Source organism: Lepisma saccharinum, chromosome 8 (assembly GCF_977018435.1).
Source record: "Lepisma saccharinum chromosome 8, izLepSacc3.1, whole genome shotgun sequence".
NCBI lineage: Eukaryota > Metazoa > Arthropoda > Insecta > Zygentoma > Lepismatidae > Lepisma > Lepisma saccharinum.
The window spans coordinates 87,477,787-87,499,822 of record NC_139236.1 but is presented as its reverse complement, the minus strand read 5'-3'; the positions used below and the strand labels follow the sequence as shown (position 1 = coordinate 87,499,822).

Below are 22,036 nucleotides of genomic sequence, written 5' to 3'. Positions count from 1 at the left end.
ACTGAGAAAAACAAGTGAATGCCCTGGTCAACGTGAAGCATTCAGAGAGACTTAATAAAATAAACATATAATCTTAGGGATTGATACGAAGTGAACTTGGTAAAACAATGTCAAAGTAATGAATGCAATAGTGGAGTTCGCTTATACTGCAGACGGATACTAACTTCAGTCACTAAAAAAACAAAGAGCAAAGAAAACGTTAGGCACAGCCCAAAACAGAATAAAAATACGCCCTTGGTATGACATTCTCATTCGTAAGTTTAAGCAGAGGTGAAAGCAAAAGAAAAGTATACATTTTAGGTTTATAATAAAGAAGAAATAATAAAATAATTTACAAATACAATATATTTTTTACTGGCAAGAACAGTCTGCAACGTAAAAATACATCGAGTACAACATACAATTATATATATATATAAGATTTCCATTTCAAGTCGTAGGAACATTCCTTGATTAAATATGATAATTTTTGGTGAGTTTCTCGCATATGATGCATATATCATAGATTCGTCCCTCAATTCCTCTGGCATTTCCTTGAAGCAACGTGATATAGAACGAACTAGTACCTAGGGAAACAAATGACAAACGTAAAATTTCAAGTATTGCTAAACATTACGAGCCTCACTTATCGGACCAAACTCAAACACCTTCTTGGTTTCGTCTTCTGACGTCAGGCTTAATACTTTCCTAGTTAGATTAAATGTAGTGTACTTATTCTAAGAGATTTAAACCTAACAAGTCTAACTTAACAACGAGAGCATTCCGCACTTACGTCAAAGGGGCGGTTCACCAATACGGTGTTTCAGTTTGGTGCGATAAATCACACCGTATTAATTACTGTAAGCAAGGCAAGAACAGTAGCGTATACAGAGTGGGTATTTATCTAGCGAGAAGTAAGGATCCGTTTGATCTTTACACAACTAATTTTGGTGAACGATTCATTACGTTTTCATATTCATCGAAATTAGGCGCGAAACAAATCGAAGAACAAAAATAAGAAATATCAAAAACGTTTGAGTTATTTATTTTTTGTTTTCAGTTTAACTCGACGAATGGCCAAAAGTTTGGTTTGAGTTTTCAAGTCCACTTTATGGTTGATTTGTTCTTTTAAGTCCACTTTATGCACAGTAAAGCTAATCGGGACTGGACATACAGTTTAAAGTGGGATCCGAACCACTATGTGCCTCCACCGGGTATCAAACCCGGGACCCCTTGATTACAAGGCGACGACGTTAAGTCCACTTTATGCACAGAAAGGCTAATCAATACTGGATCTACAGGAAAACAAATTCTTATTTCAGTAATATAACTTAAACAAGGACAATCACACGTTCGAATTGCTTTGTGGAAGGCTTTATACACAATATATATATAGCCGTTTGTTCTTCAACGCTCTGTTAGGCAAGGTTGCCCCTTTTCACTCCTCGCTAGTGTTGCCCACGGGACGAGACGGGACAGGCTTTTAAAAATTCGAGACGAGACGAGATTGACCATGTGTCATAAGAAAAACGAATATTTTCGAGACGAGACAGCATTTTCACGAGACTCCACGAGACGAGACAGGCCAAAGTCTCGTCTCGTGGGCAACACTACTCCTCGCCTTCTGTACAGCTCTTAGCCCCTTCCTACACCAAATAAATCAACGACTACAAGGAATACAAGCGTATGGCATGACCTACCGAGTTTTTGCATACGCCGACGATGTCACAGTGGTGGTGCGTGATCATCAGGATTATGTTAACCTAATGGAAATCTTGGAACAATTACGAGTAGATACAGGCTTGTGTCTCAATCTGAAAAAATCAAAAATACTAGCCTTTGGGACAATGGCATGGAACTGGACAGAATCTGTCCCAATGACCGTGACGGACGTATTGAAAGTACTCGGAATCTACTTCTCGAGAAACCTGGTCGAGACTTCCAACCACACATTTCAAATCATAGTGCCCAAAATACAAGCAGTATTACACTTCAACCGACAACTGTCACTAAGCGCTAGAATCAAATATGTCAACATTTATGCACTCTCGAAACTATGGTATGTGGCGCAAATACTACCCGTGCCTACCCAAACGGCTGCGAGAATCCGGAGAATGATCACACGTTTTCTCTGGCACGGTCACCTGTTCCATGTAGCTCATAACACACTATACCTACCAACTCGCCTTGGAGGACTAAACCTGCTGAGTATCGACCGACAAGCGCAAGCCTTATTTTTGCACCGCCATATCACCATGATGGTCCAGCATCAAGATAGCATTACGGCTCGTGTGCTACGCTCCATGCTGGATGAAGTGGAACTATGTGCCCCAATTTACCCAGGTGTTATACCCACTAAATTTCTCTATTTACGAACAACCATGGTGGAAATTTGTTACATGTTGTTGCTCCTTCCAAGCGTGGATCCTTCCGATATAACAGTCAAATCTCTATCAAAAATGCTGCAAACCCGGATGAAACATATTCCGCGTATTGTCCCATTACTCCCCAGTGTGCGCTGGAATATCGTGTGGAGGAACATAGCCGCGACCCACCTCCCCAATCGAGTGCGCTCCATATGGTACTTAACTGTACACGATGCCATCGTCACTAGAGTACGATTGCAGAGATACCTTATGGCAGACAACTCCCATTGTACCAAATGTGCACAGGACGACACCTTAGTGCATCGACTGACGACATGTGTGACGGTCGTGGAACATTGGAAACACCTTAAGAAGTTACTTGGAATCATATGCCGCCGCTCCCCGAACGACTTCACGGTGAACCATATATTAGCTCCAGAGTTTCAGTATTTTCCTCTCACAAGAACACGTGCAGTGCAATTTCTCATAGGACATTATGTTTATTATGTGCTGGGAAACCAACCTCATGTACAAAAACTGTCATTCAATTTCTATGCCAATGAACAATATTATCACAATGATCAGATAACCTGTAAAGCCTTGTATGCAAATTTCCTACATGTGATCCTTTGAAATTCACTTCCAAATGTAAAATCTGTGTAAGTAATAGCTTCTTTCAATAAAGAAAAAAAAAGTGGTTAGCACATCGCGCTGCGACGCTAGGGGTTCCGGGTTCGAATCCCGCTCGTGCATGGTTGTTTGTAAATGTCCATTTCATCCTCATCCCATGGAAGGCAATGGCAAACCACCATGGGTTCACCTTGCCCAGCGACCTTCCGGTCAAAAGACCTGCCTTCAGGCAGACAACTCATCATATATATATATATATATATATATACACACACACATATATTTTAGAGCTTTGCACTCTCAAAAATAGTAATCGGGCGTCATTTTAAGGGGGGTTGCACTTACCACTCTGGTTTTTCTTGAGTTCTTCACGTATTTTATTTGAAAGTGTTGATTTTCTCAAAATTTTGGAGGCGCTGTAGCCTTATCAGCTCCCCTCTGCGCACTTCAGTGATGATGGTGATAACAATTGTGTCATGACACTGTGATAATAATATTAATCACAAAACATAGTGGCAATTGAACAATAGTTCACTAATGAAGTACCATGAACTTAGGCTTTTCTGTAGTAATAAACAGCCTCCTAAACCCTCCACGAACGTAAAGATCATTGTTAAGATGGAAAAATGCAGGTTAGTAGTTAACCAGCAGTTGCTAGAAATGCGTCATATTACTAAAGTCTTTATGCTCACTACTACGGTCCTCGCACTTCGTTTTTAACCATTTAGAGAGTAACGAGATATGCATTAAATCAGAAAGAGAAGTTACTAAAAACAAAAACAGGGCACTACATAGCTCTAAATTCTAAAATTTAAGTTTTCTGCATTTCATATAAAATAGAAAGTTTTCTTTACCTTCTTCAATATTAACGGTAGTATAATCTTGATATCATGGTTGTTGATCTACCTTGGTACAATTTGTTGATAATGTGACACTTGAGTCATTCTCCTGCAATAGGTGAAAAAACTGAAAGTGTCATTTTCTAATAACTTTTGTTTGGAATAGTCTTATTCATTCTTTTGCAGCAGTTGGGCATGATATATCTTGTCTGTTGGTAAATTATCGGAGTAACTTAATGTTACGTTGTTTATTGCTCAAATTAAGTCACACAATAAAGTATAATGGTCATAAATAATTCGAGTATTTTAAAAGTTCGATAATAATTTTATATTAATCTTCATGTAGTCCAATGTTTTATTTAAAAAGTGATTATTACAAAATACATATAAATCAATAATCTTTGTAATGAGTAGATATTTACGCTGAGATTTTTATCGAATATTTATAACAAATGAGGTGACATCTAGAGATGGTCTTTTCTGTTAATCACTGTTAGAAGTTTCCTAACCTACAACGTAATTTAAAATTTGAATATTCTATCATGCATAAAGATGTATAATGATCATAAATTTCATTTGCGTTCATCATATATACAAGCGAAATCATTAAAATTACAATTAGGATAACTCGGCCATGGTTACAGACCGCCATTTCTTCAGTGAATGTTTTACAGTGTTCGTCATATTAATTAGAAAGGCGAGTGATTACTAATGATGGAGAGCATGTCTTAAATCAAATGGTTAATTTTCTTAACAATAACTTTAAACGGACCACAATTAGGCTAGTCAAAAAGGGAGTCCAAAAAGGAAAAAAAAATCAGGGTACGCTGGAACAATTTTTATTATTATTCTACAAGGGTCCTTAACAACATATTAATTTTGCACTCCTGTACCACCCTGGATTTGGCCGCCATCTTTGAAAAATGGCGTCCCAAATCAGTTTTTTTGCAAATATCTCTCTTGGAAAGCACTTTACATCAAAAGAGGTTATGATGAAAAATTATCTACATAAAATTCTCTACAAAAAAGCTTCTGTGCATTTGTCTTCTAGGATGCTTCGTTTCGGTGCTAGATGAGCTAGAAAGTTTAGGTTATTTTCCCGCCCCGTTTTGTAAACACGGAACTCAAGGAAGCACCTGTTACATGATGTTTTGCGGTATATCTCTTCTATAAATCTGGACTTATTACATTTTTTCTTTCTTTAAGAATGTCATTTATGGTTTAATTGCTTTTATCATTGCATGAAGTACTTTATAGGAAATAGTTTACTGTTTGGCTGGAAAGTCAAGGTATCTCCAAAGGAACATGTTGACTTTGCCCAAAAGGGTTATGTAACAATAAAACGCCAATCTAATCGAGGAGTCCCAGGTTCGATACCCGGTGTAGGCACATTTGGTGGTTTGGAGTCCATTTTGACCTGTAGGTCCAGTCTCGATTAGCCTATTCGTGCATAAAGTATACTTAAAAAACAATTCAAACCACAATAAACCGATTACAAAAGTTTTGGTCTCTGATCTGGTCAGATATGTCGACTGAGCCGTGATGTGCCCCAAGAAGAGTTGTGGAGGATGGCAGAGAAGTGACTGACTCAATACTAACCAAGTGGATTTTTGGCATGCCTACTAGTTCACACATAAAATAGATGAGCTGCATGTCGATGCACGAAAGTCCCTTATGTATATCAAGGGATAAGCAAGACTTTCAGTTCTTTTGTCAGTGATTCTCTCTCACCCACCATTCCCTGGTTTTGATGGTATAAAGTCAATAATTACAGGATTAACAGGAAACAAGAAAACCAATCCTTCGGTTGCTTATGATGTTGGAATGTCTTCAATGTTGAGTATTTGGCAAATGTCAAGTTTGAATGAAATAAGAGAGATAATCACTGGATCAGTCACTTCTGAAGTGAAATTCAGAGATGTATTGTATCCAGTTGATCCAGAGTTATTATCTAAAATAATATTGTACTAAGAAAATCACAAGACCTATTCAGAGTACAAACTGTCCCATATCCGTTGTAGCTGATGAAGTAGGGATGTGGAAAACCAAAAAGCCTTCTCTTTATGATCCTCTTTGAACCACACTCTGAAAGTTTCACAGATGGTATCAACAGACAAGTAAGCTGCATCACCAGAGTTTCTTCGCAAGATATTCTGTGAACGCCTTCAAGGTTCCACAAGGGGTCTTGTAGCTGTAGAAAATTGGGCTAAAGTGTTCAGTGATCTGTGAACATTGCAAAGATTAACTTGTTCAAAACTTGACACTGTTCTATACTCCGTCCGGGGAATCTCTGGAGAATGGTCGGGCATTGCAGTAGAGAAGGGGAGAAAACGAGTGGGCGGAGTACAAGCTCCTGTAAATGGCTAGTAGCTACAGTAGTGTTTTTCCCACCACGTATTTCTGTTCCGTCTTACGCAGAGCTGTGGAGTTGGGAGGTGTGGAGTTAGAGCCCCACAGTTTCTTGAGCACGGCCGAAGGTAGGGGTGATGTGATCAGCACCACGTCCCTGGCCGCCTTTACCCACAGTTTCCTCCAGGTGCCCATTCTATACGATGCTGTGTGGGTGCTGGAGCTTGAACAGGTGGGAAAAATCTCAGTTTTCCTCGCCGGGGATCGAACCCAGTTCTCTCGCGTAGTGGCCACATGCGCTTACGACTCTCCTGTGCGGTAGTATTCCCCGTCATTCACCATTTTCTCAACTTTCATACATGTAACTTTTTACTAATATTCTAGGTTTTTCTCATTACGGACATACACAAGTTTCTATGTCCTATCCGGGATTCGAACCCGGGATCCTTGGCATTGCAGCCTGCTGTGAAAACCACTCCGCCACGGAGGTCGACAGGACTAAGCTACCGCGGCTCATACATTTAGAATAGGTATTATAATAAGAAATAAGCCCTCAAAGTTACCTTGTCAGAAGGTTTCCTTGTATTTCGCTCTTGGAAAATAGAGTGGAGAAAAATAAGTGAAATTACTCGCTCCTCTAGCACCCTAACGGTGCTTCTTAGAACAAAAATGCACAGAACCTTTTTCGTAGAGAATTTTATGTAGATTATTTTTCATCATAACCTCTTTTGCTGTAAAGTGCTTTTCAAGAGAGATATTTGCAAAAAACTGATTTTGGGAGCCATTTTTCAAAGATGGAGGCCAAATCCCGGTTGGTACAGGGGTGCAAAATTAATATGTTGTTAAGAATCCTTTTAGGAATATAATAAAATTTGTTCCAGTTTTCCCTGATTTTTTTTCTTATTGGACTCCAAAATCATCCCTTGTTGACTTGCCTAAATAAAGTGTTGCTGAATTTAAAAATCACTCAGTAGCTAGTCAAATGTCTAGTTACTTGCGGCAGATGACAGTTGAGAAGGAATAAAGATAAATGAAGATGGAGGTAAGAAAGAATGTCATCATGTGTATTGTTCAGTGCGCGCCGCATTTTCCCCTCCATAAACTCACTTCCCTTACGCGTTCATTGGTCGAGCCCTCTCGAGTCCTACCTGCGCAGAGGACTTGTTTTCGTTCGCTTGCGCCACAGATTCCCGGGACAAAGTGTATAAATATATCATAATTATAAATGTATAAAATAATTGAGCTTACCCAGATATGGGTCCTTGATGGTCGCTGTTGGCTGCAGCACCGCTAGACGCTGATGCGGATGAGTGACCTCCAGAGCCATGTCCAGAACTTGATTCCTGTGATCCATGACCGCCTCCTAGTCCCCCAGCGCCCCCTATGCTGCCGCTGAACTTAAATTTCCCTTTGAACCCTGCGCCACCACCGTCTAGGGATACTTCCTTAGCGATGTTTCCAAGGCCATCGATTTGACCTCCAAAGGTGCCTTTCAACCCTAGAGATCCACCACCGGAAATTCCTGAGTTGCCTGAATGGTAATGGTGGGTGTCACCATGCATTGGGAAGTTCACAGATGGTGCTTCTGGGTAGCCTGAGACATCTGCACCAAATGTCTTGGTCACCTGTGCTCCAGCAGCTGGAGAAGATTGTCCAAGAGTCTTGGAAACGTGCGCTTCCAGATATCCGCTTCCAGTGATTGGGCCTGAACGAATGTAAGGTTCTGGAATCAACTGGCTACTCTCCACAAACGTGTTCTGGTTACCGTATGAGCCACTGGAGGCTGGTTCGTTGCTTGGGATGAAGCTGGAAGATGTGCCAGGTCCTGGAGAGTAACCTGGAGTCTGCCCGTGGTTGCTGGGTGTTCCTGGATTAGGCACAGGTCCACCTTGAGGAAGGGTAGGTCCATAGCCGCTAGACAAAGCCGCTGGTTGACCCTGACCGAAACCGGAAACAGATGCACCACTGTTGGCAAAATTTGCACCTTGACTACCATAATTCCATGATGACGCTGGCTGCTTGTGGACAAATGAAGGTGCGGGATTGGTATCGTGGTGAGTGACGGTTGGTGGTATGTGGACCAGTGTTGACGTCACTCCTGCGTTTGGAGCACCGTATGCACCAGAGGGCACTGGCTGCTGGTGGAAGAACGATGAAGAAACGCCAGAATTTACAAGAGGCTGAGCTTGAGTACCCTCGTTGGCTCCAAAAGAAGAGGAAACTCCTCCAGAATTTACCGGAGCGTGACCTTGATGGCCCGCATTGGCTCCAAAAGAAGAGGAAACCCCTCCAGAACCGTAAACCTGGAAGCTTGTCGATACTGGAGGCTTCTGGACAAAACCTGGAGATCCGTGGTTGGAGTAGCCTGTCGAAACGGCTGGAGAATTGCCATGGTGGTGTGGTTCTGTCTTATGAATGTCGACGCTGTATGATGACCCCGGACCATATCCTTGCTGGAAGCTGGTTGCTGGACCAGCATGACCAGAAGATGTGAACGAGGATGCTGAGGTACCGGCTGGGACTGTTCCAACGACAACAATAGCATCAGGTAGATCAATAGCCACTGTACCACTTGAAGTTATTTGCTTATTGCCAGACCAAGGTTTGCCATGCCCATATCCTTGAGCAGGTCCTGGATTATAATAGCTCTGTACACTTGGAGAACTTGAAACTCCTGGATTCACACTGTAACCTGATTGGTAGTTACCTTGAGGCTTGAATCCAGAGACTCCAGAAGGTCCAGAACTGGATATCACGACCGATACTCCAGTATTGTCAGCAGGTTTGCCGTGACCGTACGAAACATGCCCTGGGCCTCCAGAGAATGACGACCCATGTGCAGGACTAACATTGCTGATGTACACTCTTTGAGGACCACCTGAAGAACTCGAACCGGAACTCGCAAAAGCTGACGCTGTAGCGACGCCGCCACCTCCACCATAGTGATGACCACTTGAGTAACTGGGACCTGGTTGCCATTGGCTATAACCACCATTGTTGACACCGCCACCGCCAATAGAGATGCTGAAGCTTCCGCCAAGTCCGCTATCTTTTCCGCCAGAGCTTGTCCAGACTCCGCTGCTAGGATAGGAGTTGTAGTAGTTGCTGTTGCTTACGCTCCTGACGCCGTAGTTACTGCCGCCATTTCCTTGGTCTGTCCATGTTGACACAGACACGGGGTAGTAGTTGTAGTATCCACCGCCGCCGCCACCGAACAGTCTCTGTCTAAAAAGTTTCCCAAGCAAAGTTCTCTTCACCACCAAATGCTTCTCCTTCCCACTTTCACCGAAGAGCAAATTCTCTGCAATAAGAAGAAAAAGAAAATATTCAAAATCATTGCAGTCTCAGCTCGTCATAAGTCTATGGACATACAGTTTCTTACTTGAACTAAAAAGCTATCCCTGTGCATTGCACCTTGCGATCTCTTCCGTAGTTGAGGTGGTGTGGATTTCACTACGCTGCCTTTGCAAGAAAGAGAGGGGGATGAAAGAAAGATAGCGAGAGACAGAGAGGGAGAGAAGAAACTGGGATAGAAAGAGGGGAAAGAAAAGAGAGAGTTCTTCTAGCCTATCTCTTCTATCTTCTCACTCTACCTACTTTCTTTTCCTCTCATTCTCACCCTCTCATTCTCCCCTTTCTCTCTCTCTTTATTTCTTTCTACTACCCACACAGGTATCCATTGATAAGAGAACGAGTAACCACCAGAGCTGCTTCATGCGTGGACATCGTCGAAAAATTTCAACTGAGATCTTGTAAACGAAACGATTATGCTTTGGTCAGGCTCCCTACTTCTGAGATCACCCTCGTATACGTTATAAACATAGTCATTATTTATGGGGGGGGATCATTCCTGGAAGGGAAGATAATTCACCCTTTGGTGTATTGAGGGAGGATCAATGGTACCCACAGTTATTTTGCAGAGTTTAGAAACTTCCTCCATGGAATAGTTAGGCAAACCTTTGCGTTCAGTTTACTTCATCCAAGACACTGCTAGAATCTTCCATCTCGTTCATTCAAAACATAAAGGAATTCCCAGAAACCTTAGAAAATTTGAAATTCTCACTCTCTTGTTTCTTTTGTTTGGTTTTTACTTTTTACATGTTCCTACTGCGAGTAACGTCAGAACTTTTTGTGCGAGATAAATTATCTGTTATGTAGAAGAATTACATAATGGTTGACCGGAAACTCAATTTTTGTTGTTGTCTGAATAATCATGATCTGGGAAAACATCGCTAATTTGTATCTGCAGGTGCTTTAAAGTGAGATTATTGTCGTAACATCTCTGGCTGTCGCGTTATTCACGATTCAGGACTTCCCAACTCAGGAGCTATGTAAATTCCAATTAAATCAGTGCCATTTCAGGAACTAATATTTACCAGTTGGATATTTCAGTGAAATGTCTTCCTTCCCAACTCAGGAACTATGGAAATTCCAATTAAAACAGTGCCATATCAGGAACTATGTAAATTCCAATGAAAGCAGAGCCTTTCAGGAACTGGTCTATACCAGTTGGATATAATGTTTAAAAATATTATATTATTATTAATATTGTTAATACTGTCCTACCATGTAAACATAAGAGTCGAAATTAGAAACAGTACAATAATGGAAAATGTTATATTCACACTATTCACAATTGGTTTAAAACAAATGTGTACATGTAATGTAATGTCACTCACGAGGTTCATGTCCTCTGTTCTGGATCCCAGAACAGAAATAATATCACATAAAGCATTGTATACATCAATTATGTCATGTATATATTCCTTTGTATAGCATTACAATTTATTATTATACCTATTTTAAAATGCAATCAAATAATAATAAATAGAGAAAATAAAGTCGAGGGAACCGTCAAATTCGGAGCAACTGACGTCCTGGTATATTTTTAGGAACCAGGACAATAAGACCATACCCTCGAATGTATGCGGGAGGAGGCGGGCTTACTTCGGGGGTCCCCCCCTTATTACATGTATTGTAATAGTTGTAATACGTGTATATTGGTTGCTTATGGTTGATAATTGTCTATAATTATATGATAATGCAATTCAATGTGTAATGTAATGTAATAATGTAATAAAGGGAATTGTTATTATACCAGTTGGATATTTCAGTGAAATGTCTTCCCAACTCAGGAACTATGGAAATTCCAAGCCATCTCAGGAACTATGAAAATTCCAATGAAAGCAGAACCATTTCAGGAACTGGTCTACACCAGTTGGATAGTTAAGTGAAATGCCTTCACAACATAGGAAGTCCTACTAATTGCCTCGAGGAAGGACGAATTGGCGTTTGAAATAGTTGACATTACGCACACCTGTGTAACTGCTAACCTAACCAACAAACAAAAGATCTGCAATATACTCAAAATATATTAGAGGAAAGAAGAAACTCCCCGTAAAGGACAGAGTACTTTTTTCTGCAAATGGATATATATGCACGTAGTATTACAGTGTAACGTGCAGTAACGATAGGAACATCTCAACAACCGGTCCTTACCTCGGCTACAGCCGGATTGCGCACACTTTAAAGGTTTTATCAGTGGTATCTGATAAGCCGTTGACAAAGCTGTCACAATGTACAGGATTGCGCACAAAAAAAAATAGGCGATGTTGTCAGATGTAAAATGTTTTCAAGCCGTTCTTACTTCTGTTGTGTTTGTTTGTGTGTGTGTGTGGACTTACATGTGTTTTTGTTGGAAGGGTAGCATTAGATAGGCATAGAGGATGAACCTGATTGGTGGACTAGAATGTAATGGTCGGTGTATCTCCGTATTTATATCGAAGGTCACGAGCTTCGATTGACAGAAGTGTTTGTTGTGCAGTAATTAACCTAACCTAACCTAACTTTTGAGTTTGAGTAAATTGGTATGAAAATTGTATCTTGAAAACACAATAGTGACTTACTGTATTATGTAAATTGGTATGAAAATTGTATCTTGACTTGCTACATTTAAGGTCAAATTATATTTTTTTTATTTAATCCTTAAGAGATTTACTATTTTATTTCTAATTTCTCTCTCTCTTCTTGTCTAAAGGAAAAAAAACAGTTTTGCGCACAGACTTTAAAGCTATGAAAGTGGCAACGTTCGTCAAAATCTGTGCGCAAAACAGGTCAGTGAGATAGATTTGTGCGCAATTCTGGATCTAAAGTGTGCGCAATTCGGTTGCGGCGCATACCTCTCCCCCTTCCCTCCCGAGGTAGCGGTTCCTGAATTGCAACTTTTGTCATAGTTTCTGAATCGGGATGTCCTGAGTTGGGACACCACCTGGCTGCCAAAGTCTCTCCGATGTCGTAGTGGTAGAGTCAGATTATTTTCATAACTCCAGCTCACCGCGCGAGTCCAGTTAGTGAACCTACCAACAGTCCAGAGCGCGAGCAACAGGCAAAGCGATAGGTGATGAGTAGAGATGACGTCAGCGGCTCGTTTGTTGATTGGCTGGTCTGGGACTTATGACTCGCTCCAAAGCTGCCAATGCAAAACAGCCAGAGATGTTACGAAAGTAATCTCACTCTAACGTCGACGCCTTGCAATCAAGCGGTCCCGGGTTTGATACTTGTTCGTTCGGATCATAATCTAAACTGTAGGTCCAGTCCCGATTAGCCTAACCGTGCACGAAGTGGACTTAAAACCCAAATCTCACATATTGGCAGCTTGGGAGGCAGTCATAACTCCAGGATCTGTCAATCAACCAGCTCTATCGCTAACGCACTTGGTTAAGTAAGTAAATAACCATACTCTATCGAAATGAAACTGTGAAAAATGAAGTAATTATTCTTCTGTCATACTGGATAGATAGGATTTGTTTGGTGCCATAGTAGACGTTTTTGCCTATTTTTTATTCTTTCTTTGTATTCAGGGGAGAGATTTTGTATTTTATAGTCAAATCAGAATTTTAGGTTGTGCTGCAACTGAGAATAATTAGATATCGTGTTCACAAAGATTTTATTCTTTGTTTAAACTTTTAACAATCATGTTTTCATTCCAAAGAAGTGACACTTCTTCTTCCTTTAATTTGTTTCTCACGTGGTGCCATCTATTGACAACTATATTTTCTTTTGGTTACATACAGTTGTGTTGTTCACATCGATTCAAACTGACCCAATGTTTGATATGGCCGACTAATCGACTCAGCAATACTGAAATACGTTACTGTTATTATCATTGTTAGTACCTGCAGTATTTTAACCTCACAACAGCTGTTATCTGTGTCAAAAACTGGTAACACCATGGACATCCGCAGGATTTTATTTCCATTTTATTACCCTTCTAATAATTTATATAAATTACTTTGACTGAAATTAAATTAGTTTACATTCATTTTACAGGAGGAGGCGTTCCCCTCCCCCATTGCTTCCGGACACTTTTACAAAATCCATCCTAAACCACTAATTCTAAACCTCTTGGTATTTTTATATACCGGGTGGCCAGAATTAAAGTTACCCAACTCAGAGCCCTCTGTAGCCTGTTTGAGGCATCGTAGAACTCTGAAATTTGGTGAATCCACTATGCAGACCATGGGGAAGAGGATGGCTATAAAAAAAATAGTTCAATTTTCCGCCACCAGGTTGAAATGTGGCGCTGTAATAATGCGTCGTCATGGGCCCCTTTCGAAGTCCTTTCGCATGGCGATAACCTCGCAGTGCGGCTGCACTATTACTACCGTTCTGATAAAACAACTTCACCAGCAATGCACGTTCTTTCTTATTTAATGGCATGGTGATCACTTTCGAACTTTTGTTCAGCACTCACGTTAAGTGCTTTAGCTGAGTTATTAATTAGAAAGACATTTGTTAGTGGCTGGAAGTTGCGAGAAAATAATCTCTCGTTCATTGCAAGATTGCTAGGTAAAGGCAAATCTATAACCAATGGGAGCAGTTTACGTCATTATTACAACCCATCATGGAAGTACAGCGCCACATTTCAACCTGTTGGCGGAAAATTGAACTATTTTTTATCGCCATCCTCTTTCTTCCCTATGGTCTGCATAGTGGATTCACTAAATTTCAGTTCTACGATGCCTCAAACAGTCTACAGAGGGCTCTTGAGTTGGGTAACTTTAATTCTGGCCACCCGGTATTTAAAAGGTACGAAGTTTTCAAACGATGAATTGAAATGCATGACGAAAATTTCCAAAAAATAAAGAACAACACTCTCATATTCACCATACAAAATTCCGTACATGACGCTTATTGTCGCCTGTGTGGAAATTAATCTGTGTTGAAGGGTATTAAGGAGGGCTTATAAAACAATGTATAGTCACCAGCAAGAAAAATGGGACACCTGGATCCTGAAATGCTCGTTTCCTTGCAAGGCGTTATGTGTCTTGCCTAACTCTACGGCGATAAATGGATTTTAATAGCAAATTTTCAATTCAGCTTCTATCACCGCCGTGGAGTTAGGCAACAAACGTAACGCCTTGCAAGGAAACGAGTATTTCAGAATCTAGGTGTCGCATTTTTAATGTCGGTGAGTGTACATACAAACTTTGTGTAACTGATTTAGAGAGAAGGTCTACAACAAAAAAAAATGTTGTTTGTTTATGTTTTGTGTCGTGTAATACTTGTTATCTTCAGCTTAATAGGAGGATATTATTGTATTTTGTTGTTATTTGCTGTTAATAACAGCTGTGTAGCGTGGGATGCACAAGAATGAAATACAAAATATCATTGGACGTTTTTTTGGGTGGAGCGGGTAGCACTTAATTATAAAATTATATTTTTTTTAGATATTAACACCATTAAACTTTGTAATTATTTCAGAATGTTCACATATTATACTCCCGAACAATTATTACAAGTAGGAAAACACAATCCTTGCCCTTGGCATGTAGCCATTTTTCACCTGCTGTTAAGTCACACGGGAAGAAAACTCCTCTCACTATACATTGCAAGTGTGGTTGCAAATTATAGCCTGTAGTCTTAAGTGACTTTGACCTTGCACGTTTGAGTGATCGTGAAGATCGCTGAGAAGAAAATTTAGCGAAAGTAATGCCATCTGTCTGTTGCGCAGTAAGCAATAGTCAAATGCAATTTCATGCCTTGGTATTTCTTATATGCATAAACCTTTATTTTTTGACTGGTAAAAATGATGGCACAAAGCCTTGCTTAATTTACAAACCACACTTTGGAGTACTTTACTGTGTTCTAAGCAGTGGCGGCGATTGGGTTCCAAAACCGGGGGGGGGGGGGGGCAAGGTGCCAAAACTGGGCGGCAAAGACAGTATATTTCCATTTGTATACAAGGTTTAGCATAGTGAGGGGGCAAAACTGACGAAAAGTTGGGGGGCAGTTGCACTCCTAATCGCCGCCACTGGTTCTAAGTGCCCTTTGTGTAACAGAGATTAGGTGAATGATATGTTGTGCGAAAATGAGGACGAGTGATCATGACATCAGGGGCTGCTTAAGGGCGCCGTCATTTGGGGCGGTGGCAAACGTGTCCTCCTTCATTATTAACAAAACCTTATTTCTGATTACATAAGAGTGGCTATTTGTTTGTTTGAGTCCTTGTTTTAAGCCCACTTTATGCACAGAGAGGCTAATCGGGACAGGACCTACAGTTAAAGCGGGATCCGAACCACTATGGGCCTCCACAGGGTGAGTGGGTATTTGTTTTAAAAAGAGGTGAGTTTATTGTTGACAAGAATTAATTTAAGTTACTGCTCCATAACATAAGTATGTTCCAAAATCATGTAGCAATATAAGCTAAGAGCTACTGTTAAATTTGAGTGTATTAGGTATTAAATGATCACAGGCCTACAATAAACATGTTCTTTAACAGTAACATTTAAAGTATTTTTGAATGAAATAAAGCTACTATTTTTCGTTATGAAAACAGTCCGTAAATATATATGTAGGGTTATGTTTTTTGTTGGAAGAAGGTGTAAAGTAGAAGCTTTAACAATGGAATCGTACACAACACAAAGAGCTATATTTCCTTCCGCATTCGACCAAACTGTTTTTGGTTTATGGACGGAAATTTTGAATGTTCGATATGTGGAACAAATGTACCTTGATGACTATGGTACGAAACCAACTGTTTAAGAGGCGCCCCTTTACCTCTCAGCCGCCTCTGGATGATGAAATTGATGAAGGGACATTAGCAAAGAACATTCATTCCCTGACCGGGATTCGAACTGGGGCCCCTTGCGTAAAGAGATAGAGTGATTTTTTTTATTTGATTTGATTTGCTTTATTTTACTTCGCTTTTTGTGCCACGTTTGGCTAATTTGTGAAGATGGGGATGAGTGATGATATGATGAAATGTATGAATACACACTCACAAACATCCATGCCCATGCCAGGATTCGAACCCGGAACCCCTGGCGTTGTAGCGCGAAGAGATATATTGAGAGAGAAAAAACTATAATGGGAAGAGGAGAATGATGGGGATTGAGAGAGAGAGAAAGAGAGAGAGAGAGAGAGAGAGAGAGAGAGAGAGAGAAAGAGAGAGACACGAATGCATTGCTAGAGGGGGGGGGGCGAGAAAAGGGTGGGGTTGGGAAACAGAATGAGATTTGAAAGAGAGAGATTGGGAAAGAGAGCGATTGAAAGTGAAAAGAGAGAGAGAGAGAGAAAAGGAGAGAGAGAGAAAAGGAGACAGAGATGGAAGGAAAGAAAGAGATTGAGAAAGAGAGAATGAGATGTATTCAAAGAAAGAGATAGATAAGGAAGAATATAAGCCACAGGGATTAATAATATATTTTTCGTTCTATAAAGTTATGTTAACCAAGACTAAGGTAAAGCATCACCGGGATCGAACCCGCGATACCTTGAATTCGAGGCGACCACGTAGAGAATTATACCACAGGATGGTGTCGTTCATGGACGTCCGCAGGATTCTTTCCAGGGAGGGGAAAGGAAGGTATTTCTTTCCAGGGGGTGGGGGCAAACAATGCACATTCTCTCCAAAAATAGTATTGTTCCCTAAAAAAACATTGCTTAAATGGTAATGTATGATGTTCAAGAAATAATTAACATATTTTTGTGGCTAAAATGAAATTATATATGTGAAATGCATAATTTTTGGTTGACTTTCATTTTCCAGGGGGGATCACAGCCCCCTTGCTCCCCCTTCCGGACGCCCATGGTGCCGTTGGAGCTGGGCGGCGACTTCAAAGCCTTCTTTAAAGAATAAGAAAAGGAAGGAAGACTGTTACTAGGAAACATGGGAAAGCTACAATCGCCTGGGAAATTGCTTGCAACGTCGCCAGCAACCTTGGGTGTTTTTCTCATTCTTAACATCGTGGTAAGCTTCTTTTGTCTTTTTGTATCACCCGACCTTCGCAGAGATATATACACTATGTTCCAAACGAGCTATTGTACTAACAAATAACTCTACTCGTTGGAAACGGTCAGGGGCGGGTCAAGCAGATTATTATAATATGCCAACCTCCTTGACGGAGTGGTTAGACCAGCGCGCTACGAAGTCAGGGGTTCCTGGATTGAATCCCATCCTGGGCGTGGGTGTTTTGTGAGTGTCCCTTCATCAATATCATATCATCATTCATCCTCATCGTCGCGATTAGCCTAAATCGGAAGAAAAGCGACAGTAAATAACAAATATCGAACCAAATCTATTCCCTTATACCAGAAGCGCAACGATAAATTAATAATGATGAGGCGAGCTATGGCACGCACACCACGCCAGTGGTTCTACACACAGAAAGCTAAATGCATCATATCGATTGATGCACCAGAATGCATCGATTGATGCATTAAAGTGTGTTTTATGTCGTCTTTAAAGAATCAGATTCACATTTGATGCATTTGAGTGCATTTTTGTATGTCGTGAAAGAAACACCAAAGTGCATCATTTGATTCAAGTGAGGACTTATTACAGTCGAGATGCACTTCAAGGAATCGATTGATGTTCCTTGATGCACCTTCCTGCATCTTTTTGGATGATGCACTTAAATGCTTGGTCTGAGCTACAGAGTTTATGTAGCTCAAACGAAACCTTTAAGTGCATCATCGAAAAAGATGCATTCTGGTGCATCAAAATGCATCAACTGATGCATTGAAGAGCATCTCGACTGTAATAAGTCCTAACTTGAATCAAATGATGCACTTTGGTGTTTCCTTCACGACATACAAAAATGCACCCAAATGCATCAAATGTGAATCTGATTCTTTAAAGACGACATAAAACACACTTTAATGCATCAATCGATGCATTCTGGTGCATCAATCGATATGATGAATTTAGTTCTCTGAGTGTAAGTTCTAATCCTGGTTAAGACATTATTTTTGCGTGGCTCCTTCATATCTTCCTTCATCATTCATCCTCATCTTCAAGACGGTGGCTAAAGTCTGACCGGCCAAAGAACAAGCTTCAGGAAACCCAGACTTTTCGCCTCCGGTTGTGGGAGTTTCAAGAGGGGGAGAAGGAGCGTTGCCTATTTTTTGTTCAGTCGTAGTTTACTGTCAATATGCACCTTACATTTCAGGGACAGGCAGGGAATCGGAGACGCATTCACTTGCTACGCGGCAGCAACCATTAAGCTTCGCCGTGCTTGGTTTTGTTGAGGGTGCCACCTGTTTCGAAAACGATTCGAAACGAAAAATTTGGCAAAGCAGATTACCACGAGAATTTCTCCTCGCCACGGCTACTGGACCAAGCCGATTGGTTCAGCGGCTCATGTGACCCTCCCTGGCTTTCGACGGAAAAGACAAAAATAGAATTTTCAAGTTTCTTCTTTCGCCGAACAGCAGAAAGACTCGACTAAAAGCACAGAAAAAGAAGGGAAAAGGGGTCGAGCAGTGTTGACAATTCTTCGAAAACTGAAGGAAGACACCATTCACATAATTCGTCTATGCTTAAAGCCTAGGGAACTTAGCTGATGAAAAAAAAATCCTGCGGCTATAAGTTTGGCAACAGCACGATTGTTGCTGAGAAGGTTCAACAGCCTCGCTAGATGACGGACAGTTTAGTCAGTTGACAGATGACAAAAATTATGCATTTCCATAGGTGCAGCCAGGAAGGGGCTTTTGGGCTGACTCCCCCCTCCTCTTTCCGAGATAAGTTTAAATGACGAGGGTTTATTATCATTAAATAGTTAATGATAAACGGTTTTTTGTGTGTATGTGTAGATATGTATGAGGTCTAATGTTTTGAAATTCATCCTTCCAAACCTAACATACTTATCTTTCGATCTCGTTACCAAAGTTCACGTGTTCGAATCCAGGCTTGGCCATTGGTGTTATTCATGAGTGTCCCTTCATCAGTTTCATCTCATCAACATCATCGTCACGATTAGTTGAAAGTGGCAGAAAAAAGACGTTAAATAACAAAAACATAATACAGCAATTACTTATGCAATATTTGTAGAAACGTAAAGCAATCTCTTGTGCATCGGATGTGCCATGAAGGTACATATATGACCTCGGTTATAATGACGATATTGTAATCAGCATCACGCTCCGGCCTCCATTATCCCCTCCTCACAGATTGATTAGGAGCTGAGTGAGCCCCGAGATCATCCATCCTGGGAATCGAACCCAAGTTTCCCGTATGGTGGTCAGACAGACTGAAACGGAGGTTTGCATACTCAGGATGGGTTTAAAATCAAATTATGTTTTAATTTTACACATATGCAGATGAGAAGCTGGCTTTCACAGTCAAAGATTACAGAAGATCATACTTCAATACATTTGGCTACAAGAATCCTGAAACGTCAATGCGATTGTCACTTTGAGTTGGCTGTCTCCTAGGAAGTAGTGGCAACACTGTCGCTTCTAATCAAGGGGTCCCCGTATTCGTTCCCCGGAGCACAGTGGTTCGAATCCCACTTTAAACTTAGGCCCAGTCCCGATTAGCCTACCTGAGCATAACGTGGACTTAAATCGAGCATTTGACACTGTAAGTCACGTGCGCATAATTCCAATCCAGAACCTCCGACTTCGCAGCACGTTACACTAAACACTACCCCATAGAGGTCGGTGAACTAGAACCGCCCGAGGAGAAAATAACATTAAAATACTCACCGTAAAGTTGATCCTTACAGAGTATTGAGCAGAACAAGTAACAAAACACTATCAACACCTTCATCCTCGATGCACCAAGAAAGTTTTGGTTGGCAAGACAGAAAAATGCTTAATATCAACTACCAGAGGCGGAATGTGTAAATGAGAGATTGAAGAGTCGCCGACGTCATATATAGAATTACACCATTCGTTCGCGCAACAGGAGATTCCTTCAAGGTCATCGCTTGAGATCCTGCTGGAAAGAATAGGAATTGTGTTGTTGATCTGATGGTTGCATGCGATCCACGCTTGCCTGTGGTTCTGGTTAGTTTCCGCCGAGGAGGTGGGTTTTTACCACAACCAGCAAAGGATGTGAATTTGCACTCGTAATTAACGTGATCCCTTCTTGCGTTCCGAAGGCGGGCGGGACAAACCACATGCTGAGACCGGAAGCGTTACATATTTTGTTTTTTTTTATTCAAATGCGGGAATCCTTCTGACTGTTTCCGTTTTGGATTTGCCACGAGCTCAGTTGTTGAAAGCAAAGCAGCTGGAAAGGATTTAAGCAGTGGCGTATCCAGGGTCAGCCCCGTATGTGCCTCCACCGGGTATCGAACCCGGGACCCCTCGATTACAAGGGGACGACGAAGATAATTTAGGATTGGCATTCCTATGTTATAGTTATTAACTAACTTTTTCATCAGAAGTAGTTGTTAAATTACTATTTATTGGTTTAAGAGATCATGAGTTACTTTTCAGTCATTTGATATTTTGATTTTACAAACATTTTAGCCTATTTAAGAATATTTTAGCTATGTCTTAGTGTCTGAAGAACATCTTCAGAAACGTACTATTACTACTACTATGGGAAGCGGAATATTCCAGCAGTGTCTTGCCAGAATATGCCTCTGCCTATTGTAAATTTCTCCGCCGCATGTCCTGACTTTGTGCCGTGCCTGAAAGGAGCAAGCGAACGTCCTCCGAGAATGGTCCCGCAGTTCGGTCTCCAAGCCTTGGCCTGGAATCGAAAGTCTTTCGAATTGAACTTCGACTGCAGCGCCAAATACGATCAGTAGATAAAACTAAGACCACATTGTTTTTCCCACGTCATAAACACTTACTTTCACCATATAAATCGCATAGCATTTTAAAACGTTCTTATGCTTACATTTCCAAACATTAGAAGAACTACAACGAGCATCTGGCTGGCTTTCGACTTCAATGATTTCAAACAAGTGAACAACACGTACACGAGTCAACTATTCTAGCCTGCAACGATGCGTGCTTAGTGCTACGGTCTCAACTGCTCGTTTAATGGCGCTTTGGAACTACTCTTTGGACCTTTCGGACAGCCTTTGTTGTTGTTTGTTTTATTTTTTAAAGCGTGTCATTCTAAAGAATGAGGGGATCTGAACCAGTTGTTTATGCAATTAATTGCTGGGGTGATGTAAACTACTCATCATTCATTCTCTTGATGAGAACACTCGTCATTGGCATGAGTTAACGCTTGGCAATGCGAAAGGTACAAATCACACTAAGGAACTTAACTACAGAAAAGACAATGGTCACTCCTTGGGTTTTATGAACCATTGAACCTGAATCATGGCTGGGTGTTGGATAATTACCTGTCTATCTGAAGTCTTTAGCTGAATCAAATAAGCGAAGTCCTCTGTAAGCTTCTCCAATTCGTCGACCAGAGCGTCGTTCCACTTCTCACCTCCTGCCTTGCTCACCACCTTCTCTCTCTCAACTCAATCCCAAAAGTCAGTCCCCTCTCAGCTTGTCTCACCTCTATATTACTAGGCCATGGAGCTCTTCCTCTATGCCGAATCGTGTTATTTATTTGCTACCATGCAAACCGCTGACTCTATAACCAGAAGTATTACCTGTTTCCTGAATGCTCAGGAG

At 41.0% G+C, this 22,036-nt stretch overlaps 1 protein-coding gene across 2 annotated transcripts; it reads right to left on the bottom strand.

Annotated features, from left to right (window-relative positions):
* Positions 1–340: 340 nt before the first annotated feature.
* Positions 341–20,424, bottom strand: LOC145991277 (uncharacterized). 2 transcript variants are annotated; one of them, XM_083127258.1, is made up of 4 exons: positions 20,150–20,424; positions 7,412–9,464; positions 3,830–3,923; positions 341–566 (listed from the first exon to the last, which is right to left on the bottom strand). In XM_083127258.1, exons 1-3 carry the CDS (start codon positions 20,211–20,213, stop codon positions 3,878–3,880), a joined length of 2,163 nt encoding a protein of 720 aa, XP_082983384.1. In that variant the 5' UTR covers positions 20,214–20,424; the 3' UTR covers positions 341–566; positions 3,830–3,877. The 2 variants fall into 2 exon arrangements, with proteins under 2 accessions (XP_082983384.1, XP_082983385.1); XM_083127259.1 differs by lacking the exon at positions 3,830–3,923 and having other exon boundaries at positions 20,150–20,423.
* Positions 20,425–22,036: the final 1,612 nt, after the last annotated feature.

Coding starts and splice junctions, on each gene's coding strand:
- LOC145991277 (XM_083127258.1), bottom strand. CDS start 20,213: ATGAAGGTGTTGATAGTGTTTTGTTACTTGTTCTGCTCAATACTCTGT. Junction 9,465..20,149: donor CTGTAAGGATCAACTTTACG/GTGAGTATTTTA, acceptor TTCTTATTGCAG/AGAATTTGCTCTTCGGTGAA. Junction 3,924..7,411: donor CATCAAGGACCCATATCTGG/GTAAGCTCAATT, acceptor CACCTATTGCAG/GAGAATGACTCAAGTGTCAC.